This window comes from Megalobrama amblycephala, linkage group LG20 (assembly GCF_018812025.1).
Source record: "Megalobrama amblycephala isolate DHTTF-2021 linkage group LG20, ASM1881202v1, whole genome shotgun sequence".
Classification (NCBI taxonomy): domain Eukaryota; kingdom Metazoa; phylum Chordata; class Actinopteri; order Cypriniformes; family Xenocyprididae; genus Megalobrama; species Megalobrama amblycephala.
In genome coordinates, this window is record NC_063063.1 from 21,981,568 (window position 1) to 22,008,315 (window position 26,748).

The 26,748-nt window shown below is 37.2% G+C and overlaps 1 protein-coding gene across 3 annotated transcripts in view; it reads left to right on the forward strand.

Moving 5' to 3' along the window:
• nrg3b (neuregulin 3b) overlaps nt 1-14,511 on the forward strand; it is a 188,663-nt gene extending 174,152 nt beyond the window's left edge. For all 3 annotated transcript variants that reach the window (XM_048170292.1, XM_048170291.1, XM_048170290.1), the window contains 5 exons: nt 2,001-2,103; nt 3,631-3,757; nt 7,058-7,170; nt 7,560-7,748; nt 13,311-14,511. In XM_048170292.1, the coding sequence (XP_048026249.1) occupies nt 2,001-2,103; nt 3,631-3,757; nt 7,058-7,170; nt 7,560-7,748; nt 13,311-13,971 (1,193 nt within the window). In that variant the 3' untranslated portion in view covers nt 13,972-14,511. The remainder of the gene's footprint in view (nt 1-2,000; nt 2,104-3,630; nt 3,758-7,057; nt 7,171-7,559; nt 7,749-13,310) is intronic.
• Nucleotides 14,512-26,748: the final 12,237 nt, after the last annotated feature.

Below are 26,748 nucleotides of genomic sequence, written 5' to 3' on the forward strand. Positions count from 1 at the left end.
AGCCACAACACAACGGAATAAAGCCACAACACAACGGAATAAAGCCACAACACAACGAAATCAAGCCACAACACAACGGAATAAAGCCACAACACAACGAAATCAAGCCACAACACAACGGAATAAAGCCACAACACAATGGAATAAAGCCACAACACAATGAAATCAAGTCACAACACAGTGGAATAAAGCCACAACACAACGGAATAAAGCCACAACACAACGAAATCAAGCCACAACACAACGGAATAAAGCCACAACACAACGAAATCAAGCCACAACACAACGGAATAAAGCCACAACACAACGAAATCAAGCCACAACACAACGGAATAAAGCCACAACACAACGGAATAAAGCCACAACACAACGAAATCAAGCCACAACACAACGGAATAAAGCCACAACACAACGAAATCAAGCCACAACACAACGGAATAAAGCCACAACACAATGGAATAAAGCCACAACACAACGGAATAAAGCCACAACACAACGGAATAAAGCCACAACACAACGGAATAAAGCCACAACACAACGAAATCAAGCCACAACACAACGGAATAAAGCCACAACACAACGGAAATGCTCCCGACCACTAGGGGGCTCTCAGAACTCGGTAAAGTTAGTTTTCCTTGCCACTGTTCTATAGAGTCGGCAGTAATATCAATACCACGATTAGTTTAAACAGTATGTAACCACTGTATATCGACATGAAATATTAATTCAATATCACCTACGTGCAAATTAGCTTCATATTTATACTTGTGAATGATTTGACACGCTACCACGGCGCATGATGAAGGGAACGTCAGCCAATCCCATCAAGTGGTTAAAACGTATAATTTGTATTCATTAAAATTACTTTTAACATTTAAAAACAGACATATTCAAATTCCAAAGCTTGTCATTCTTACCAACAGGAACTAACAACCTTTGGAATTTGAACATGTCTGTTTTTAAATGTTAAAAGTAATTTTAATGAATACAAATTATACGTTTTAACCACTTGATGGAATTGGTGGATGTTCCCTTTATCATGTGCCGTGGTATCGCGTCAAATCATTCACAAGTATAAATATGAAGCTATTGTGAACGTAGTTGATTTTTAATTAATATTTCATGTCGATATACAATGCTTACATACTTACATACTAATCATGGTATTGATATATTTGTAAAACTGTCGACTTTATAGAACAGTGGCAAGGAATAGTAATATTACCGAGCTCTGAGAGCCCCCAAGTGGTCAGGAGCATTTCCGTTGTGTTGTGGCTTGATTTCTTTGTGTTGTGGCTTTATTTCGTTGTGTTGTGAACTTATGTTTGCTTTTTTAATTTCGTTGTGTTGTGCACTACTGGGCCACCGTACATTATAACCAACAAAGTGTAAACACAATTTAAATAAGAGATTTATATTTAGCTATATCGCCCAGCCCTACAGACAACCATTTATTTTTATTTTATTGACCAAGCACTTCCCAGCATACCATTACCCCCCTTTTTTTTTTTTTTGTCTGTAAATTCCACTTTGTGTAATTCCAATTCAAATACCAGTTCAGCTTCCTGTCAGGTGTGGGCAGTTCAATAGTGCTGGTTTCCTATAAGCCAATCATTAGGCAGAGCCTTACAGAAAGCACATTTCAAGCCTGCCTGACCCCTGACACACATGAATGTTTAGCTGACGGCTCCCTGCATGTTTCTCTGCTGTCTGTCCTCCATCATCAAATCAAATGTGATTGTGTGCACATGTTTGCATGCTAGTTAAATATGCAGAAATGGTTGAACCAGCCGATTAGTTCTGAAACAGTCCCTTTTACAATCATCTCTAAAATTCATATTCTCTCACACTGGGAATGTTTCCATTATTGTGGCATTGAAATTTCCTTACAACCTATAAGAGCCGATTAGCTACACAAGATTCTTTTGTACAATCTATACTTGCATGACTGTGAATAAAGCCTGAAGATGAGCGTGTGCTGTCCTTATCTGTCTTTTCAGAGAGTGCAGAAACTTATCAGAGACAGATTCTGTCCATTTTCAGCATAGCCATGGGGATCAGCTTGCTGGGAGTGGCTTGCATGGCTCTTTACTGCAAAAACAAGTGAGTCCAAAGTCCAAACCATCATCGGAAGATAGAATAACATTGTTTCAACACAATAACAAGTTTAAGAGTTCATCAATTCATAATGACTTATACTGTACATCTTCTATGATGAAATGTTTTTAATTTCCTATTTTTTTTAAAAAATCATGTTTTAAAGAAAACAGTATTATTAAAGGGTCAGTTCACCCAAAAATGAAAATTATGTAATTTATTACTCACCCTCATGTCGTTCCACAACCGTAAGACCTTCGTTCATCTTCGGAACACAAATTAAGATATTTTTGATAAAATCCGATGGCTCAGTGAGGCCTCCATTGCCAGCAATAACACTCCCTTTTTCAATGCACAGAAAGCTACTAAAAACATATTTAAAACAGTTCATGTGACTACAGTGGTTCAACCTTAATATTATAAAGCGTCGAGAATACATTTTGTGCGGCAAAAATAACAAAATAGCGACTTAATGAAACAATATCTAGTGATGGGCAATTTCAAAACACCACTTCATGAAGCTTTGAAGCTTTATGAATCATTTGTTTTGAATCAGTGGTTCGGAGTGTATATCAAACTGTCAAAGTCACATGAACTATTGAAGTTTTAAAACACTTATGACGTAACGAAGCCTCGGTTACTGAAATCATGTGATTTTGGCGCTCTGAACCACTGATTCGAAACAAATGATTCGTAAGCTTCGAAGCTTAATGAAGCAGTGTTTTGAAAGCCCCCATTGCTAGATATTGTGGAATAAAGTCGCTATTTTGTTATTTTTGGCACACAAAAAGTATTCTAATCACTTTACAGTATTAAGGTTGAATTACTGTAGTCACATGGACTGTTTTAAAAATGTTTTTAGTAGCTTTCTGTGCATTGAAAAAGGGAGTGTTATTGCAGGCGATGCAGGCCTCACTGAGCCATCGGATTTTATCAAAAATATCTTAATTTGTGTTCCGAAGATGAACGAAGGTCTCACGGGTTTGGAACGACATGAGGGTGAGTAATTAATGACATAATTTTCATGTTTGGGTGAACTAACCCTTTAAGTAATTTGGCATAATCTTTTATCACAATTTCTTAAAAAATCTTTTAACAAAACTAATTATCTGCTTATTTATTGCTTTTTTACATAAATGTCATTTGTCAAGGTCTGTAAATTCACAACAACCAAAAAATATGGAATAATTTGGCCTTTTCATGACAAGGCATGGGTAGTTCAGGTTGTAAAATGTAATATAATGCAACCCCCATAGAACATAATAACATTTTTTTATTAAAAATTCATGATATTTGTCGTAATAAAATAACTTTTCATTTAAAAACTTTTTTTTATGTAATAATTAAGATTATATATTTTATTATATGTTTTTAAATATTACTAAATCAACATGAATACAAAAGGTATATTTCTAAGAATTTGTATTTGAACTAGATTATTAAAAGATTTTTGCTTTCCTCTTTTCTGTCATTGGTGTTTCTCATTGCACAAAATAAAATTGAGTGTTTTAAAAATGTATTAACACTTTGCAGGAGACAAAGAGAGAAGCATCGAGCCCATCTGACCGAAATTCGCAACTTGAGGGACTGTACTGTCAACGCCTCGGGTCTCATGTCTAAATCCAGCCCCAGACTCGAGAGCACCCTCCAGCTTCAAAAGGTGACATCTCGCAGCTGCCGTTAGTTTGTTTCCGAGAGCAAATTTGCATGATGTCCACATTTGTGCTGACAGTGCGCATAATGATCACTTATCCAAAAAAAAAAGCCTGCATCTCCGCACCCATGTGTATACCAAATATATACGTGTACGGTCAGAAATCAAGCCACCCACGTGTGCTGTTATGGAGATTCGTATAAAGTCCCCTGTGCATAACAGTCACCAGTAATGAATACAATTGGCCAGCAGGCAGCTGGAGGAATGATGCCCTCCACGGCTTTACTGCTTTCCCACCTGCTCCGAAGATCCCTCAAGCTGACAGAAATAACATTGCATGCAGCTTAGGGAGCAAACACTGCATCTATCTGTTGCAACAGTCAAAGGCAGCCAGCCACCTAGCTGATGAAGAACTGGATTAATAGAGTTGCATTATCCAAACTGGAAGATCAGTCTCTCTCTGGTGCCACTTGGCGGTTCATTCTCATCCTGTTCACAAATGTTGACGGCTCATGTTCCCATGTGCACTGTCAGGTCCAATGAGAGCGAAGAATCAAGCCTCGATTATTCCCAATGGTTTAACATTTCCTTGCAGATGCTTTTATAACAAAGTAATTTGGACGAAAGTGCATATAGTGCATAAATGGCACAGGGTGTAGCGTATCAGATCAGTGTCACTCTTGTTAATCCAAGCATGCACGGAAAACCTTTAATTGGACCGGTTATATAATCGTCACAAAAATCTGCTGAGCTAGCTGCAGACGACTATAAAATTAATTTAAGAAGAGGTTGAGGGGGGAGCTCCAATCTTTTCTTCAGACTTGAATTCTGCATGTTTCATACCCCCACCCCTCCGGAAAGTTTTTTTTTACAGCAGCAAATACTTCTGTTCTGCTTCTCTTGCTCTGAGTTTTCTCACTCTGCTAAGGCGATGAAAGGGTGGTCAGAAATCATCCAATTTTCTTGTTGGAGAGAAGAACAATGCTAACAGGTCCCCAAGGAAGCAGCAGTGTTAGAACGACATGGTTTTTCAGCTGTAAGGCCCCAAACTAGTTTAAAGTCAAACTCAATCGTTTTAATGATGTTCCACAGGACAGACAGGGGGAGGGAGATTTCACTAACTGGAATAACTGCATTATCGACTGTCTTTTCCTGATCAGGAAACATCGGGGGGCAGGGGATACTTATTGCGGGCTGCTCTCGGGATTGCTGGGTTGTTGTAAGATAATGGCTTTAATTTTAAGAGGGGACAGAAAAGGAATTAATTAATGTAATCTTGTCTGGGATTAATTCCTGACTGGGGTAGCCGAAAAGGGAGAATGTCTCGCTTAATATGCAGTTTAAATGTAAAGTCTAATTAAAGTGGCTTTCCCTCACTGAGGGGCCTGTATATCGCAGAGTGAACATCTAAAAACGGCCTCTCTTCAGAGTTCATGATCCCTTTATTTCGTTTTTTGTGTGTTCCTACATTTATCCGTCTGTACAAGTGAGGGGAAGTGAGATAAGATGCTGTACAACACAAAAGTAATCATATACGTGTCATTTACGGCTGGTCATGTCCACACCACTTCATTAAATAGCTTGCGGCAGGGATGTGGATAATACAGAGGAAGCATCTCTAATTGCTGAGCAGGAGTTTTCATTTTGTTAGCGTGTGTTATAACGAGTGGCAATCCGGCGCTGGAATTAGATTTTAATGTTTTGCTGAGCGGTTGTTGCAGTTGTCATCATTGGTGAAAAGCCAGTCCGTTCTAGTCAAGTCATAAAACAAAATGCAAACAAATGCATTCCCATTTCTCATATAACTACCGTTCAAAAGTGAAAGAAAGAAATGAATGCTTTTATTCAGCTAGGATGCATTACATTTATCAAAAATAACACTAAAGACATGTATGCTGTTGCAGATTTCTATTTCAAATAAATGAGTTTTCTTTGTACTTTATATTAATCAAAGAATCCTGAAAAAAAAAACATGTTTTCACAAAAATATTAAGCAGCACAACTGTATCAACATTGATAATAATAAGAAATGTTTCTTTGAGCACTAAATCAGTATATTAGAATGATTTCTGAAAGATCATGACTGAAAACTAACTTTTTTTTAAAAAATTTATTAAAATTTAATAATGTTTCACATTATTTTTCTTTTTATTCAGCTTTGGTGAGAATAAAATATTTAAAGTCTTCTTGTAGCCAATTTTTTTGTTTTTAAATTAACTCATCCCATTCACCATTCTGTTCATCAGACAGCTGCCTTCTAAAAGTCAGCATACTTACAAACGCTTTGAACGTCAATGGAGAAAGGCATATAGTTCATCATAACGTTGTAATACACATCATACACCCGCTATATTGCTAAATCTACCCACTTTTTCATATCAACTGAAAAATATACCAGGATAACCTGGCTTCTCTTGAGACCCCCCTGCTTTGCAGCATAGTAATGATATGCTAAAGCCCACCCCCACTTTGACGTGATTGGTTACAAGGTAGTTTGTGATGTCACAAACAGTGATTTCAAACTGCGTTTTTGAAACTGTCTTTAGATCAAAGAGAAAATACTCTTAAGACTTATGAATTCCCACATGGTTTGTCTTAAAGCATATTAAAAACACCATATAGACATATAAACAACATTAAAAACTTGATTTTCACCACATGGGGACATTTAAACTGTAGTGTACATTCACTGCAGTTCAGCTGCAATGGAGTTATTAAAATAAGTTATTTAATAGGACGAACTGCTGGACTAAGTCATATGATCCATGCATTCATCCACTGACCTACAAAATCCTGGCCAGACACTGGTAGATACAAGAATGAAGTTGTTCAATTAAATGTCACAAAATTATTCAGGCATGTGAACTTGGTTAGAAAAAAGTGTTTGCTCTCTCAACCCTGTGTGTAATGATAGCTTAGTGAGTCACTGTGCTATTGAAATTGTTTTAAAATGTTTCTATGGACACTTCTAATCGCTAATGTTACATTTACTTTTCAAGTTTGATTAGGGTATGAACAAATGCTCTACAGACCTGGTCTGTTTAATGAAAACCATAAAAGATCATTTGAAATTATTTTTGCATAACCTAATTAATATTCATGAACTGAGCCTTTAAAATTTCACGACATCACAGCCAGCACTTGTGTCACTCATCCAGCTTTCTCACTTTCTAACTTTGTTGACACCCATGAAACATTCACACATGGATAGAAAGTCATGAGTCATACATGCATAGAAGTGAGGTCATCCATTATATAGTTCTGTTCGCTTGAAATAATATCTTTTATTTCCTGTTCGTTTTACAGACCAGAAGAGCCCATGGTTTCTCCTCTCCGCAGGCGGCCAGCATAGTTCTCAGCAGCTCTAAAGTCTCCCTACCAAATCATAATCGCAGTCTCTCCATGGGGAAGCGCTGCAGGTACTTTCCCAGAGCTTCACATCTATTGTAAAACTTTTGACACTCCGTCCCTCTCCACAGAAGAGAAAGCGACGGAGGGAGAAATTTAATCAGCTCTCAATATGGCACCATATGTTAACGTCAAAAATTCACCACTTAAAATAATTATAATAATTGTAATTGGTAACAACCATAATTAGCATTTCTGAATTATGGTGGAATATTTTTTTCCACAGTAATTATTTAGAAACATTGAATTATAGAAAGAATCTAACAATGGGGACTGAATTATTTCTTTTGAATTCTAGCATTTGAGCCTTGTGCTAACCTAAGGCTGTCTTGTATAAAATCTTTGAAATAATCTGTGATTTTTGTCTTTTCACTTTGGAAAATTTTATGTGTTTCTACAGAAGCTGCTCATTCTCCTCGAGCCCCGCCCTAAAACACAAGGTAACCAATTATCGAGCTGTCTCAAAGTGGACCCCGCCCATCTCTAGAGCGGGCCATCATCTCAGTGGAGGATCTCGAGATTCTCTTCATTCCTATAAACATCTGCAGGAGGTGGAGGTCAATGAGGTGATGCCACAATCTTTGAGAAGGTGAGCAATAAAATGCAACAAAATGTCAGAGTGCCTTTGGCTTGCTTAGTTGGGGACACTTGACATTTGACTTGACATTTGATATTTGACAGTGCTTTGATCTGCCTGCATTGACACTGTTCTTTAAGAGCTGCTGTGCAGCCAAAATTATATACCAGTTATCAATGTAAAGCTGCTTTGACACAATCTGCATTGTAAAAAGCGCTATATAAATAACGGTGACTTGACTTGTAATCATATGACAAACACACTTGCAATGATTTATGTTTTTGAGCTCTAACTGCAACACTAAGCACAGTGTTGATTATTTTGATCAGATTCTTAAGGGTTCACAGACTTCATGGGTGTTTGTTTAACTACTGCCACTTTTATGTTCTAGAATTTATTTATTTTTTATATATATATATATATAAAAACAGACAGATTTCAACTTCTTTTTATTTCCTTTTTATTATATGACAGCAATTAAAACTGTCTTGGAAACCTTTTAACACGTCTTTATTATTTATTTTTGCAATTTAAATATGTTTATGAATATATTTTATTCATGCATCACAGGAAAATTTCCATCACATTTCAAATGTATATATATAATTATATATATATATATATATATATATATATATATATATATATATATATATATATATATATATATATATATATATATATATATATATATATACACATTTGAAATGTGATGGAAATTTTCCTGTGATGCATGAACAGTTCAAAGGTTTGTGGTCAGTGAAATTGTTGTTTTTTTTTTTGTTTGTTTTTTTGGAAATAAATAAATACCTATATTCATTAAGGGTACATTAAATTCATCAAAAGTGACAGTAAAAATGTATACTGGTTTCCACAATATTAAGCAGCATATTAACCATTTTCAACTGATAATAAGAATTACTTGATGACCAAATCAGAGTGGAGTAATGGATGCTGGAAATTGCCATCACAGAAATATTTTAAATTGTAATAATATATCACAATAGTACTGTTGTACTGTATTTTTAATCAAATAAACACAGCATTGATGAGAATTAGAGACTTATTTCAAAAACATTTACAAAATCTTATAGACCACAAACTTTTGTTCATTGTTAGTAGACAAAAATAAGGTTCACAGGACCAAAGTTCCCCATAATTGAAGAAACACCCATTTATGTTAAAGGTGCTACAGAGGATGTTTTGTTTTATACATTTTTGCAATATTTCTTGAAACTGTCTTTACTAACTGATAAAAGACTATTTATTAGGTGCACTGAAAGGAATGATATTAATATACATCATCTGTGCACGAGGTAGGGCCTTAAAAACATCAGCCAATCGTTTACGCGATCATCGCGTAAACGATTGGCCCTCTGGCTTGTCAATCACTGCCATTACGTTCCTTGTAAAAGACGTGCGCGGATTGGCCCTCTTGCTTGTCAATCACTGCCATGACGTTCCTTGTGAGAGACGAGCGCAGCTGCGCGCTCCAGTAACTTTCCACACTCCACAGGCGCCGCATGCAATGTTTTTGTCAGGAGACAGGAGTAACAACTGCAGATTATGAGTTGCCTGCGGTGAGTCCGACATAATGAATCCACTAACACGACACAGCGAATGCCGGTGGTAAACACTCGTGTTCCAATACTCGTGCACAAGTTTTGGGAGGCGTTCCCTCGAAATGAGCTGTGAAGGAGGGGGGTTGTTCTTACGATTGCGCTCATTTCAAAAACTCACTAACAGTCTTTGGTTTCTCAGTCGACGAAAAGATCCTCTGTAGCACCTTTAAGGATAAAGACCATAAACACTGAATTATTTCATATAGAACGGGTCTAGAACCAGATCCTGAGTCAAGTGAGATTTCTACAGAGCATACAATATAGAGTCAGAAAGCGAAATTGGATTTCATTGACAGAGCTCATGGCAGGAATAATGTCCTTCAGTCAAGTTAGTAGCACTTAAAGGGTTAGTTCACTCAAAAATGAAAATTCTTTCATCATTTACTCACCCTCATGTCATTCCAAACCTGTGAGACTTTCATTCATCTTCATCTGTACTGTGCAACTATCACTTTGCTGCTTCGAAAAGTTTGTAAAGAGATCATAAAACTAATCCATATTATTGAGTGGTTTAAACCAAATTTTCTGAAGAAACACGATTACTTAATACGATTGAATTTAGGCTTTTCATCATAATTCATCAACAAACATATCAGTTATGTTAAACGGAAGCTCAGGCATGTTCGCTTGACGTGCAAGAACCAATGAGGTTCATTCTCGTGTGTTACGCAACACATTTGAACTTCCACTAAAACCAATGAGGTTTGTTCTCGCACATCAAGCGAGTACGGTTGAGCGTCTGTTTATGTTCGCTGATCAGTGTTTATATGTGAATAAAAGCCTTAATTCAATCTGTTCATCATATAAAGCAATCGTGTCTCTTGAGAAAATTTCTTCTAAACCACTCAACTCATATAGATTACAATCTCTTTATGAACTTTTTAAAGTGACAAAGTGGTAGTTGCGTGGACTGTCAATGAAGAGACAGAAATCTCTCAGATTTCATTTAAATTATCTTCATTTGTGTTTTGAAGGTGGGTTTCGAACGACTTGAAGGTGCGTACTGTAACTGATGACAATTTTTCATTTTTGGGTGAACTATTCCTTTAAGGACTGTTCATGCCAAAAACAATAACTATAAAGATAACTATAATGATGATAATTATAATAGCATTCACACCAACAGATGATAACGTTCTGTTTATTTTATGCGCACAATGCTGTTCTGTCATCTGTCGCTTTAAATGCTCGGGCTCTTTAAAGCAGGATGGATTCTGATTGGCTGTCATTGTTTTTATCATTCATCAGCTGGAGAAAAAAAAAAGTTCTGAATATGATTCCAACTATATAGTTTCTTTGTGGCATTATCGTTATAGTTGTGGTGTAGACTGCTCTTCTTTTATTTTTAGAACAATTTTTAGAACTACATCTTTATCGTTATAGTTATCGTCCTTGATGTGAACAGGCCTTTGCTCTTGAATTTCCAAGCAATGTTCTCATTACCATGCCAACTTGATCCAGCTTCACAGTGACTTGTAAACTCTGCTCACTGCCAAACTCTCTCTATTTGACCTATTTCCATAATTTACATTCTTAAACAGTGTAGCTTTGAGCTTGGAGACTCATTTAAGGGCTGTGATCAAGCACATACGTACTAACACGCTTACAGAAGGGGGGTTTTCTTTTTCCCAGTGTGTCAGCAGCAGGGAACTCTGTGGTTTTTTTTATGGTCTGCTGGGTTAGCTCGACTTTTGCTTAATTAATTTAAGCTCGTGTCTGAAAGCACAACCAGTGGGTTACCCCTCTACAAGGGTCCACAGTATTCAGCTATTGTTATTATTGTTCTTGATTAATTAAATATTGATAAGCCTTTCTGAAGCTTTCTCAGGCCGGTCTTGGCCGGCCCAAAGAGAGACAGGCTGGGGCTGAACTGACCTATTTCTAGACTTAACAGCTTTAAAACACCAACACCATCCCTGAACCTCTCTCTTGTTGCCATGGAGACACCCTCCAGTCTAATGGAGGGAAAAAAAAGAAGTGAGGAGAGGGGGGGAAGAGAGAGAGAGAGAGAGAGAGAGAGATGGGCATGAAGAGCTTGCTTATCCCCTTCACTATGACAGCAGGACCCCCACAGAATGTTGTCAGTTTTATATATATATAAAAAAAAAAATCTCTGCAAAGACACATATTTACCTGTCAGAGATGAAATATGGATTGAAACTGTGTGTGCCATCGGTGCAGTTATATTTAGATATTGTTTTGATTTGCTGAGATCTGCCGGATTAACCTGCAGCTAGAATACACTTTTAATACCCGTGCATTGTGTTACAGGGCTCAATTATTTAAGCCCTGTTATTTAACAGTCTTTGATGTTAGACAATAACTCAGTGGTTAGATGAGATGGGGTTTCTGGGAAGTGACAAAACATACCTTTTTATGTGTCTGATTTGGTATTATGCAAAACTGTATTTAAATGTCATCACGTCAAGGTTTAGATGAGAGGGTGATAATTGTGCCAGTTTGAACCTCAACATTGAGAAAGCCACAGTATTTCCTATGATTTTACATCTGACAAACCCTAGATAAACCACTCGGGTCACAAAGCAAGATCTGAGTGTTACTCCACAACAGTCTCCCAGCAAAAAAGCAAAAGATGTTTTGGTTTTTCACCACAAGGTGTGCGGGATTCGATAAGAAGTCCCCTCCTGCAGATCAAAACCATAGCCAAATCAAGTAGCGTGGTCTTCATAAACGCATAGGTCTGGGTGATACACAGGCTTTGATAAGAATGGCTTAAATCTATGATAAAGCCTTCAGAATAGAGATAGTGCTCAGCATTAAATTCAAATGCATGTTATAGATGTTTTTGTGAACAATTCATCCATACATTTTTTTATTTTTTTATTTTTTGACTTTGTAATGTTTAATCAAATCTAGGAATATGCTAATTAGCCCCGCCTCCACTAACCCGCGTGAGCTCAGAGATCCACTTGGTTAACTTACTGAGGTAAACGCTGCACAATAGTATCGCTCTTTACATCACTCGTCAGACACAGAACGGTAATTAATATGTTTAGCCTTTTGCTTGACTACATTAATAGACAGCTGCTAATAATGTGTTGCTAATGTTACAAACCATATTCACGTTCGCCATCTCAGAGTCAGTGCCTTCTAAAAATCAGTATCCTTATAAACGCTTTGAACAGCTTAGAATGTCAGTGGAGAAAGGCATATAGTACATCGTAATGTACATCATACACCCGCCATATTGCTAAATCTACCCGATTTTTCATATCAACAGAAAAATATACCAGGATATATTCTCTTGAGACTCCCCTGCTTCAGAGCGGTCACGGTTAATGATATGCTAAAGCCCGCCGGCACGTTGACGTGATTGGTTGTAAGGTAGTTTGTGACATCACAAACACCAGCGATTTCAAAATGTGCAAAGAAGAAAATACTCCACATTGAATTTGCACATGGCTTGTCATAAAGCATATTAAAAACACCACATAGACATATAAACAACATTAAAAACTTGATTTTCACCAAAAGCTAAAATGTGAGGTTTATCATTTTATAAAACTTACTGTTTTTGTCAGAATCTGTGTTATTTGAACTATAAAGTTGTTGAAATTGTCGTTTTTACAGTCATTTTATGGTTTGCATGTTACCATATATCTTCCTCTACCCAACCCATAAGATATTAATTTGATTTGCACAGGTCTTAAAAAAGGTCTTAAAATTCAATTTGATTTTAAAAACCCTGCAGATACCCTGCCACAGGCACACAGCCCAAGCTGCAGATTATACATAATTACACTGAGATTCAAAATTCCCACCACCAAATCATTTGCTGTGATAGTTTTTTGTTTTTTTGTTAGGCTATAAAATTATTTTCACGACGTTCTCAGTGGCCAAGCAATGGCTTTCTTTCATGTGTAACGGACAAAATCAATGTTATGGATAAAGAGATGTTAAGTACTAATTCCCTCGGTTTCTCGCTCTCTAGGTGCCAGTCTCACTCGGACAGCAATCAACAAAGCCGTTGCAATTTGAATATGCAAATAATGCTTTCCGCCCATTCGAAAGGGAAGACGGGCTACGCCGATGTTCCGTGCACACGTCTTGACCAGGGAACGACCTTTCCTCCCCCTTCTTTCCGAGCCCACTCCGTACCCATTATCCCCTCCGTTCAGGGACCTGATTTTGGGGATGGGGGCGGGAACAAGCTGCACAACAGGGGTAGGGGAGCTTCCAGCTACAACCTAATCAATCCCGAGGCTGTGGCAAATTCCAGCCGATCACTTGCCAGCTCCTCTGCGATGGCGCAGGATCCACAGACACTCACCTGCTCCGAGTCTGCACTGATGTCAAGGGGCCAAATCAAACACAAAAGCCTTGTTACCTACACGACGGCCTTGGGATCAGGCACAAGCTCTAGGAGAGCAAAGACTGTCATTTCTATGACCGTACTGGGATCAGGGGCGAAAACCACACAGTTGGCCGCCAACCTGCTGTCTAAGGCTACCGGAGGAGAGGAGGATCGGTCCGCCTTCGGGGAAGCGCAGCAGGGGGGCGGTTTTCAAACCCCATTTGTGGGGGACGAAAAAGACAGCTCCTTTTCCAACGGGGTTAGAGGTGTGGCCTGCCTCACGTATCCCAAGAGCTGATTGGATAAATGAAAAGATTGCTTAGGAAACTCCATGTTGGCGTGGATGGGGCTGCGACGTCCCCGCTTGTGCAAGACACTTACTTTTGGAACTATTTTACTGCATTGTGAAGTACTACAACTACTGACAACTGAATTTGAAACACTGCATTACTGACGACACAATGTGAATAGATGCGAGAGAATGAGGACTTTGGTGGGATGTTGATCTAAAGAGGTACTGAGAAGGATTTATATGCCACTATTTAACAAAAGCTTCAATTTAGAAACCAAATAGTGTGTCATCTCAATGTTGTTTCTCTACTGTAAAGAAGAAAAAATATAATAGATGTCAAAACTATATGTATGTCATATATTCCATGTATATGACATACCGAGTGACGAAAATAAAGATGCAAAACATGGTAATGCAGATGCTTTTTTTCCAATAACTGCTGTTCTATAATCTCAGCCCAGCTCTGTCTTTTTGTCTGTTTTGCTTGAGATCTTGAGAAGAAAACGGCAGTTTCTGAATAAAATCTGAATGTCACCCTGTCATTTGATCAGAGAGTATCTGCCCGTAACCATGCGATCGATGTTGTGTATCTCACACCTTCTGTTTTTAGCAGAGAGCTCGCTGAGCGCCGCAGCCAGGTATCTGCAACTATCCCCTGAAACGATCCAACGAACGTGCTGAACGGAGACAAACCGGCAGAGTCACTGTCTGTCTCCATGGCAACAGAGATCGGCGGAGTCGGATGCGGCAGACTCTCTATCCAACAAGACCATCAATGGATTTAATCATTTACTTGTTTATCTCCTGTGAAAGTAGCTCTTGCTAATTAAGCCCAGACTCATTATTTTGCATCAGCTATTTTGAAACCGCAAAAGAGGAGGGGAAAAAAGTTTCCTTAACTAGCTCATTTCTTTTTTCAGGTGAGGGTGGAATTAATCAGCAGAAAGATTAAAGCACGGTGTCATTGAAGTCTCTCGTCGTGTTTACCTCAAACGAGGGCAACACGGGCGAATCGCACCTCGAACGCTTTATGAATTATCGGGCTAATTTCCTGAGCGTGAGCCACAGCGTGAGTTGACATTATAATCCAAACAAGAAGAAAAAACCCAACCGCTGGCTGTCTGTGCCAACAGTTTCTTCCACTAGAGCCCCACAGAAGCAACATTTGGCAGTTTTTTAATTAATTCGCAGACAAACACATTTGTTTTCTTCTCATACACCGTGTCTCTCTGTAGATCTTGTGTGAGCCATCGGCTTTGAAACACATAATGAGCGATCCTTTCATTTTGCGAGAACGTTACACATGTTCATCCAACAGCTTAAAATTCAATCTCAAATCAATCTTGGCTCCGGTGGGAGAAAGCCACAAAAACACTGATGTAATGTACAAATAGCTGGAGTCCTGTGTGCATCATGTGTTTTTTTTTTTTTGTTTTTTTTTGATAGACCAAACACCACAGCCCTGTGCATATGTTTGAGTTTCTGAAGAGCAGGCCTATTTCTCCTCTATGCTGATATATTAATAAAGGCAGGATGTTTCTTCAGGCAGGCTGCTGACATTAGAGAGAGTACAACAGCACAGAGCAACAGGGGTAGACCAACAGATGCTGGTGGGAAATGAGTGCAGAGCTGAACACAATGTAGACGCAATGAGGGCAGTGGCAAGAAGTGAAACGTATCTGTCACCTGGAATGAGCTGCAGTAACTTCTAAATTATACTTTCCGCAGCACTGTACCTTTGGTTTGTCTAGTTATATATATATTTTCTGATTTGTCTGAAGAATTCACTCTCTCTAGACTGTTCGCACTGGCCCAGAATAAAACTTGTGGGTAAAACGTATATACACCCGGTTTCACAGACAAGGCTTAATTTAGTCCCAGACTTTTTTAATGGAAAGCAACTTGCACTGACATATCTTAAAATATGTCAGTAGTGCCATTGTTTTGTCTCAAGATGCACACCAGGAATGTTTTCTAGGACATGTTTATAAAAGCTACTTAAATGTCCTAATTGAACTGAGGCCTAGTCTAAGTCTTGTCTGTGAAACCGGGCCATAGGTTTTTTTAATAACTGAAACGCTCACAATTCTACTCGCAGCCCAAACCAAAACAAAAGACGCTTTCCGATGGATGACTAGTTTTTTCATTATTCAATAGATAAGAGATAATGAACAATGAGTGCATTCAGTGGTATGGTAGATAAACAGATTGCTTATTTTAAATAGCTGTGAAGGATGTGAAGAACTTCTCATGTTTAGAAACAAACACATTTTATATTACAAATGGGATGCTTAAGCAATATCACTTGCAAATCAGTGCAATCTATGGTGAAATGGAAGTCATTTGCACTGTATTTTTATCATATGAAAAATTACACAAAATGTGATTATTGCTAACCACATTAACCATTTATATAAAAGGCACATACGGTATATATTTAGCTAGCCCTGTTCTTTGTTTACTTTAAAGGTGCCCTCGAATGAAAAATTTAATTTATCTTGGCATAGTCAAATAACAAGAGTTCAGTACATGGAAATGACATACAGTGAGTCTCAAACTCCATTGTTTCCTCCTCATTTGTTTAAAAGACCTCCGAAGAACAGGCGAATCTCAACATAACACCAACTGTTACGTAACAGTCGGGGTGTACGCCCCAATATTCGCATATGCCAGCCCACATTCCCAACATTATGAAAGGCATTAGACCAGGGCAGCCAGTAACGTCTGGATCTGCACAGGTGAATCAACAGACTAGGTAAGCAAGCAAGAACAATAGCGAAAAATGGCAGATGGAGCAATAATAACTGACATGATCCATGATATCATGATATTTTTAGTGATATTTGTAAATGGTCTTTCTAAATGTTTCGTTAGCATGTTGCTAATGTACTGTTAAATGTGGTTAAAGTTACCATCGTTTCTTACTGTATTCACGGAGACAAGAGCCGTCGCTATTTTCATTTTTAAACACTTGCAGTCTGTATAATTCATAAACACAACTTCATTCTTTATAAATCTCTCCAACAGTGTAGCATTAGCCGTTAGCCACGGAGCATAGCCTCAAACTCATTCAGAATCAAATGTAAACAATATAACAGTACAATACTCACATAATCTGACCCATGCATGCCGCATGCATGACGAACACTTTGTAAAGATCCATTTTGAGGGTTATATTAGCTGTGTAAACTTTGTTTATGCACTGTTCAAGGCAAGCGCGAGCTCCGTGGGCGTGGAGCACGAGAATTAAAGGGCCAGCAGCCCTGAATCGGCTCATTTATAATGATGCCCCAAAATAGGCAGTTAAAAAAATGAATTAACTCTATGGGGTATTTTGAGTTGAAACTTCACAGACACATTCAGGGGACACTTTAGACTTATATTACTTCTTTTTAAAAAAAGTTCTAGGGCACCTTTAAGTATCGATACCATAATGGTGTTAGATTCTGCACTGTCATCTATTGACATGGTTCAGCATGATTGTCTCTTGAGTTTTATGTAAATGACACTGATATTTTGTGAATTTTACACAGTGGTCTACACAATGGCCAAAACGCATAAAAAGTTTTTTTAAAAGTTTTTTTGTTGTTGCTGTTAAAAATGGTGTCATGTAAACAGCACCTAAAACTAAAACCATATAAAAAAACTTTCACCACTTCAACTGGTTGAGAAAGCAGCATTTCTCATTTTCATTTACAGTTGCAAGAAAAAGTAAGTGAACCACTTGCAGAATCTGTGAAAATGTGCAAATTTTTTTTACAAAATAAGAGGGATCATACAAAGTGCATGTTATTTTTTATTTAGTACTGTCCTGAGTAAGATATTTTACATAAAAGATGTATCCATAAGACAAAAAAATAGCTGAATTTATTAAAATGACCCCATTCAAAAGTATGTGAACCCTTGATTCTCAATACTGTGTGTGGTTACCTGATGATCCACAACTGTTTTTTTTTTTTGTTTTGTGATGGTTGTTCATGAGTCTCTTGTTTGTCCTGAGCAGTTAAACTGAGCTCTGTTCTTCAGAAAAATCCTCCAGGTCCCAAAAATTCTTCAGTTTTCCAGCATGTTTTGCATATTTGAACCCTTTCCAGCAGTGGCTGTATGATTTTGAGATCCATCTTTTCACACTGAGGACAATTGAGGGACTCAAACTCAACTATTAAAAAAGGTTCAAACATTCATTGATGCTTCAGAAGGAAACATTGAATATGCAAATGCATTAAGAGTCGGGGAGTGAAAACTATTAAACAGGATGAAGAGGTCCAAATTTTTCTGATTTCGCTTAAATATCTTTTTTTTTTTTTTCATTTAGTACTGCCCTTCAGAAGCAACAGAACACATTTAAATGTTTCCAGGAAGACAAATTAAATACAATTTACCTTGATCTTCAAATTCCAAATGTTTTCACCCCCCATCTATTAATGCATCATGTTTTTTCTGGGGCATCAGTGAATGTTTGAACCTTTTTTAAAAGTTGTGTTTGAGTCCCTCAATTGTCCTCAGTGTGAAAAGATGGATCTCAGAATCATACAGTCACTGCTGGAAAGGGTTCAAATATGCAAAACATGCTGGAAAACTGATGAATTTGTGGGACCTGGAGGATTTTTCTGAAGAACAGAGCTTAGTTTAACTGCTCAGGACAAATAAGGGACTCATGAACAACCATCACAAAACAAAAAAACAGTTGTAGATCATCCAGGTAATGACACGCAGTATTAAGAATCAAGGGTTCACATACTTATGAATGGGGTTATTTTAATAAATTCAGCTATTTTTTTGTCTTGTGGATTATATGTAAACATCTTTTATGTAAAATATCTTACTCAGGACAGTACTAAATAAAAAATAACATGCATTTTGTATTATCTCCCTTTTGTTAAAATTATTAACATTTTCACAGATTCTGCAAGAGGTTCACTTACTTTTTCTTGCAACTGTAGTTTAAACTGATGTACTAAAATAACTGAAATAAAAAAAATATGAAATAGTATATAGACATTTAAAAAAAAAAATTAAAACTTTGAATAAAATTGAATAAAAAATGAAAACAGAAAAAAAATAATTCATTGAAGATATTAACTCTTTTCCAGCCAGCACCATCATAGTCACAAAACTTTCATGACCAACTTTTCATTTCAACTTTCAGTATATCAAAAGAAATAACAGAGCCTCTGCATTTAAAGAATATAGTGAGAAGTAAACACACACACCCAGAGCAGTGGGCAGCCATTTTTTCTGCAGCACCCGGGTATGCCTTCCTCAAGGGCACATCAGTCATTTCCTGCCAGTATTGAGACTCAAACCCACAACCTTCAGGTTACCAGTCTGACTCTCTAACCATTAGGCCACAACTGCTACATATTCTAGCTTCATTCTTATTTTATCAACACTTGAATATGAAGGTTTCAAAAAAGCTGAGAAAATTGCATATTTGTCAAAGACTTTGATTGGATCAGATTCAGACCAATGATTGTGGTGATCGAGTTTATCAACGCCCCCATACCATTTTGTGGATTCAGCATTTCATTCGGTAACGCTGTTAATTATTTGACGATCAAGTTAGCTTACAATTGCGTAAGCAATCTTCTGTCCACTCCTTCTGGTTTATATAGATGATCTTCACTTGTTTTTGAACCCAGAGATGCTGTACTAGTTCAGAAGTACCCCTGCCATAAAACAGTGAAAACACGGATTGCCAGAAAACCTGTCAATGGCGGGGAAGCGGTGTTATATATGACAGAAAATCTTGTCTGTCAATGCCGGGGAAGAGTTAATAAAAACTATTATGGTATCTCAGTGATACCAATATTTACACATATTTAAGTAGGACATTGACTAGATTATGTCCTTTGCAGTGCGTTATGAGAGTAGGCACTAAACAGCTCTTTTGTTGGATTTTGCTTGTCACGATTTTCTGAAGATTTCTTTGTTGAATAATGGGTAATGTCTGCCGTTAAACATGATTATTTAAAATATATGTTATAAAATAGTGCTAGGTCATGGCTTCGGCCATTGATTAACAACCTTGTAGCTCACAGAAGGCCTGTCTTGTGTAAAACTTTTTAAATGAGCACCAAAGGGCTCTTCATACAGCAGATGAAAGGTGTATGTGCACAACAGACTGACTCCGAGTTCCTCCCAGGTGAGACAGAGCTTGACAGCGTTGAAGTTGACAGTGAGCTTGATTACATACAGAGGGAACTTCACATTCGTGGATCAGGGAAACATATGTGACTACTTTAATACTTGATCATAACTCTAGTGTCACTGTTCACAAGAAAATGCAAATTTTCATATTTGTTGTTATTGTTAAAGGAACGTGCACCAGTGTAGAATTAAATGTAAGACATGTTTTATATCCGACTAACACTCACAAACTGACAAACACATTTTATCATGTCTAACCATAACAATGCAGAAAAGGTCTCAATAAAATACAGTGAAATTACTTCATATCACGGAGTTGATTCAAAATTGTTCCGGTGAGTATACAAAGTAAGTATGTGACGGATAAAAAATATTCAAATTTATTTCATGGTAAATAAAACCCGTCAAATTGGATTTTCACAATGAAATTCACAGTGAATAGACTGTTTTCAATAAACCAGGATTAGTGATGTGACATAAAGCCTAGGCTGTCAATATCATAATGAGATACATATGATTTAAATATGGTTTACTCTAAGCTTTTCCTCTGGCAACACAGAATTAACAAACAACAGATGCAACTAATTTGTTGCATCTGTGTTGCTCTCCATTCCAAACTGACTTTGTGCCACACCTAGCGCCAATACACCCAGACAGTGATAGACGCTTCACTGACCAATGCCTGCATCACTCCAGCTGACAATTACTACAATTACTTACACATTAACTCATTTATTAAATAATTGTGACCAATTACTGCATATGTAACTAACTTTGCTTATGCATACTTATTTAAAGTGCCCCTATTATGGTATTTTAAAGGTCCCGTTCTTCGTGATCCCATGTTTCAAACTTTAGTTAGTGTGTAATGTTGTTGTTAGAGTATAAATAAAATCTGTAAAATTTTAAAGCTCAAAGTTCAATGCCAAGCGAGATATTTAACAGAAGTCGCCTACATCGAACGGCCAGTTTGGACTACATCCCTCTACTTCCTTCTTTAATGACGTCACTAAAACAGTTCTTTGACTAACCTGAGTTGCGTTTGTAGAGTGTGTTTGTCGCCATGTCGTCGAAACGCTGTTATTTTCATCCCGCAGTCCAATCACCGGGTCTGATTCCGGCTCAAATTGATAGGGTAAAATTAAAGACATGTTTACAATAACACTGAGCGCGTGCATCTCCACGTTATGGTAAGAGGCGTGACCTTTCTGGGCAAGGTTCGCTAAGCTGCTGTCGAATCACAACACAGGAACCGCTGGCACAATCAGAACTCGTTACGTATTTCTGAAGGAGGGACTTCATAGAACAAGGAAGTCATCAGCCCGTTTTTATGACAGTGGAAACAGCGGTATACAGATAAGTAAATTATGTGAAAAATACTGTGTTTTTTTACACGCGAAACATGAACACATGTTATATTGCACACTATAAACACAATCAAAGCTTTAAAAAACCACGAAAAACGGGACCTTTAAAGATTCTTCATTTTGTTTTGGAGGTTTCCTACAAGAGGTTTACATGCATCCAAGCTCAAACATACTTTAATTTTCGTACATACATTACATCTTTTTTCACAGGGTTTTAAATGGTTTGATAAATGATCAGGTCTCTCAAAATCCCTCCTTTCCGCGAGCCTACTCTGTTATGTTTAATCAGATGGCCCAGTCTGTTGTGATTGGTCAACCGCTTACAGCGCATTAGAAATGAAACACCCATTACCATATCTGAATTTCAGCTCAGGAGGCTTCCTCTTGTATACATAGTGATATGAAAGAGTCTGATAATGACTGTTTCAAGCAGTTGAGAATTGGTTCTTTCTTTTGGAAGACAACAACTCCATTGGTTGTGCACTTTGGTCTATAAAATCATGCAGGTTTTTTACATTCACATTCACAAACAGCTATTACACACTACATGAAAGGTATTATCTAAAAAAAGCATAATAAGGGCACTTTAAATCTGAGCCTGAGGGATCCACTTGCTGAGTCTGTAAGTTCCTCCCAGGGTTTCTTCCTCACCCCCTTAAAAACATCTTACAGTTTTTGCAGTCTTGCTCACTGGGGGGCTTTGAGACACTATTTTCTGTAAAGTGAAAAGCGGCTCTGTTAGTAACCACACACATTTTCCATTTCTCATGCACATATCCACATTATCAGATGAAAGATAAGCATTATGGGTTTTGGCTTTGTGATGCCTCTCCCCACAGATGTTGGTGTGCTTTTTGAACTCGTGTACAGCAGAATTGATAAGAGCAATGAGATTATGCTTATGAGCTTAATTAGAAAGATGGTATCTAATTTCTGATGCAAATACCATTACAGGAAATCATGAGCTGAGGAGAGAAGGGGCTCTATGCATGAGTGCAGCAAGGCTAAATAACATATGAACCGAGTCTCAGTGGGTGTCTTCAAGAAATTAGAGGCAGAAATACACAATTATTTCTAAATTAATAGATATGATCATTTGCCAAGGCTTCGGATGTGAGAATACTGGCCACCATATGATAAATATCAAATTGCAAAATAAAGGTGGAGTACTTGCCAAGGCATTTGAAATTGGAAATTGAATGTAGACTTTTTTTTTTTTTTTTTTACATTTGCTCAACAAATATAAAGTTTAATAAAAAAAAAAAAAAAATATATATATATATATATTATATATATATATATATATATATATAATATATATATATAATTACAAAAAATATTTTAACTAACTAAATAACAATAAAAACCTGTAATAATAAATTATTTTATTATTTAAGGGGAGACACTACAGACAAAAACACTGTTTTTTCAGGCACCTGTCAATTTTGAGATTTTGCGCTTTTTGGCTTTTCATAAAGTGTTTTTTCAGACTGGTGGAAAGAAAACATCCAAAATACACTTTTAAGTGTATGTTTTATAGCACTTTATCTATTTGCGTCTATAGATTTCAATTACAGTAAATATCTTTCTCAAAATAAGTTTTTTCTTCTGCTCTGAGTCAGAAATCTCCTTTTCAGCAGAACTTGCATACACCAAACTTTACAGTTTTATTCCTATCTATATTCTGTAGGTTTTTACAGAGGGATTTGTTGATATATAATTTGCAGGATTTTATACAACATTTTATTCCTAAAAAAAATGGTGAAAATTATTTTTTTTCTGGCTGTTGATAGTATATATTCTGATTTATGGAGTGATAAAAAGAGATATCCAAAATTCCTTCTGTAAAAACCTTTTAATTTAATATGTCCAAAAAATTAAATGAACCTGACTTCATCCAATATTCAGATTTTTGTTCTAGAAATGTATGCAAATTAGTGCATATTTAATTAGATAACGCCTCATTTGCATATTTAAACAACATTTTAGAAAACTTGTAATACAAAAAATGTTTGCAATTTTTAATGTAATCAATCAGCTGGGGAAGTATGATGATATCTATTAGTAAATTTTTTTTTTACCCTATTCACCTGGGGTGTCTCACCTTAATTGTTTATTGGGCTATTTAAAGGTACACTATGTAATATTTGGCCCTCTAGCAGTTAAAAAACAAACTGCATGCATTTTGCAGACAAACATGGTTTTGGTTGTTCTTGGGCTCTGCATGAATGAATATATAGTTTGTGGCAACTGTGTTTAGATGGAAAGGATCTCAAGCTGACTAGCTGAAGCTGTACTGTAGCTTTACCCATTAACAGACATGGTCTTTCCTTGAAAATAAATTCCCTTGACCCTTCACAATAGATAATGCTTTACAATGAACTCTGTTAGAGAGCTACATATGGCAATTTATCTGTTCAATAAAATAACATACTTACCTGTGGAGTAACACCATGTCTACCAGGGATGCAACAATACAGTTAGCCCAGGGTTCAATACATTCCTCAGTTGTTTTTAGGTTTTAGGTACCAAGGTTTTAGGTTGAGTTCGGTTCTGATGGCTTGACACATCAGAGTGTTTTTTGTTCTGCTTACAGGCAACAGGAACAGTAAGAAAAAATAAAATTTTTATATTGCAATACTCTTTCTTTATTTTACTTGAAAGCAAAAAAAAGATTTCACTTGTACACATTCCTAGTGTATTGTATAATATAAAATAAATATATAAAAATGAACACTGGCAGCTCACAAATTGTAAGGAATTTGAGACCAGAAGCACAACTGTAAGAGTAAAAAAAAATTGTGCTTGAAGATTGTGAATTATTAACTAATTTCTGTTTTCTGTATCCAATACGCCTTTCACGTCACATGACAAAAGAACGAATGGCTCAGACCCAAAGATTCGAGAGGTGAACTAATTTCTGTTTCCTGTACAGACTGCATAGCCTAGCCTATGGGGCTGTCACAGGATGACTGAAACGACTCAGTGCATAGAGGAAATTTAAATGCAAAACTAAAGAAAAAAACGCAATTCAAAAGCATGTATTGGACCATGGATGTCCTATAAAACGTTTCAATATAATATTGAGAATTGTGGCATCCCTACTGTCTACACCGGACGAAAGCGACACGATGCGGCGCAACAAAAGACAATAGAACCCATTATCATCAGTGATGCTGTCTACACTAGATACACCATTACAAATCCGACAGTAAACTGATGCCTCCTTCTATTTGTGATTACTCCAAGCACTTGAGATACTTCTCATATGAAGGACAAATAGATTCGCAACGCAACTTTGTTCCGTCCATACACTAGCTGTTGTGGCACGATGCTACAAATATGATTCGCAATGTAGTCACGGTGTAAGAAAGCTCTTCTCATCTCAGCGTCGCTTTTACAACATTTTAAATCCCTTAGTTCTTGCTATCTCCAAAAAGCTATGTTGATTCTCATTTTATTATGCGTTCTGTCACATTCTCTTTTTGCCAGCAGACTCTCCTCTGTTCGGCGTTTGTTCTGAACAGGTGATTCCCTAGAGGTTCCAGATTTAGCCCGCTCTATGTCAACCTTTCATGCTCTTTGTGAGAACTAACCTATGCCTGAGCAACTTTTCTGACAAGTGACCCATGTACGCAATTTCCTGCGAAAACTTGCTTTTTGAACATGCACAGCACGGTTTTGCAACTAGAGACTGAGACAAGGCATGTGATCACGCAATGCTGAAAGCTTGGTCCACCAGGGATCGTTCTGCTGCAGTTCTGCAGATAAACTGATCTAAATTAGTTTCACCAAAGAACTTTGAAAGCAACCAGAGGCATCACCTCTGGCTAAACCATATTGACTTTGCAAACTGCCTCATGAAACTTTCATATGGAACGAATAATTATCACAATTACATTCACTTGATCTCGAACTCATGCGCATGCACACGATTGTACCCCGAGGATTACTCAAACAAAACTAACCCCCGTTTTCTTGTTCACTGGTCTAGCCGAGAAAGCAGATCTTTGCAAGAAAAGAGGTTACAGCTTGTTAAGGAAGCTCTGCATGATCTCTGGCAAATAAACACATTTTTGTAAGCTATTTCTGGTGTGTGTGTGAATAAGAAGAAAAAAAAGCGAACAGAAGGAAGAGACAGAGAACAAGGGTATCAGACACAGAAAGGCACAAGAGAAATAAAGAGACAACATATAACACAGCAAAACGATTCCCTTCATGTTGTACTACACAGTCAGTTCAAATCACAGAGGCTCATTACTCTAAAATTAATAGATAAAATGCCATTATGGTTTCAAATACAGATATAGTGCTATGCTGATTAATCAAACTGAGTGGTGTTTTTTGTACATTTCGTCTTTTAGAATGATCTAGTGTTCGGTAGCCTATATCTCATTAACAAGGAGAGGTATTCAAATTAGCCTAATTGAGTTTCAGATATCTCCTGTGCATATTTCTCTTCTGTTGTGTGTTTTTGTATTGTTCTTTTATTCTCATGCTGCTAAACAAGCAAGCAAGCAAGCAAAGGACAAAGAGAGAGAAAAAGACAATGACACATGGAAGAGGCTGGGGATTGGAGAGACAAAGGTTGAGGAAAAAGAGAATGAGAAAGAAAGAGGCTGTAAGAAACAATGAATGGAATAAGATAGAATAGCGTTTCGGTGTGAGTCAGCCATTTGGAAGATTTCCCATAGTGGGGTCACAGGGTCAACACAGCTTAAACTAGATCTGTTGACCTCTTGGTCTCCTGACCGTGGAAGTGTTTGTTAGGTACTCTGGCCTTGAGGTCACTGTTTTATTTGGACATGCTCCATCCTCGCCTTGAAAAATTGTTTCTTTGGCTGGAAATAATCCATCATTCCCTATTCACTGGGAGGAATAAACAGTTATGGATTTACAGGTTACAACAGTGTTTTAAGAGTCATTCCTGTTATGCAGTATATTTCCATGTCTTCAACCTATTTTGACCAGTGCATTAAGACATTAAAGGAGACCTATTATGCAAAATTCACTTTTTTTCATTGTTTGGACATAAATGTGTACTGGATGGATTAATCCACATTGCTCTCTCAATTACTCCCAAATTCGGAGCCGCTGAAGACGAGGGGGATTAATTTTGTTTTCGAAGAAAATGCTCCTTCAACTCTACCGAAATTCATCTACACTAATCATTTCACACCGGACTGCTTTGTGAACAAATGTCAATACAAAGGGACAATACAAAACATACAGTCTCCAGAGTGATACTGGATACGGCAGTAAAGGT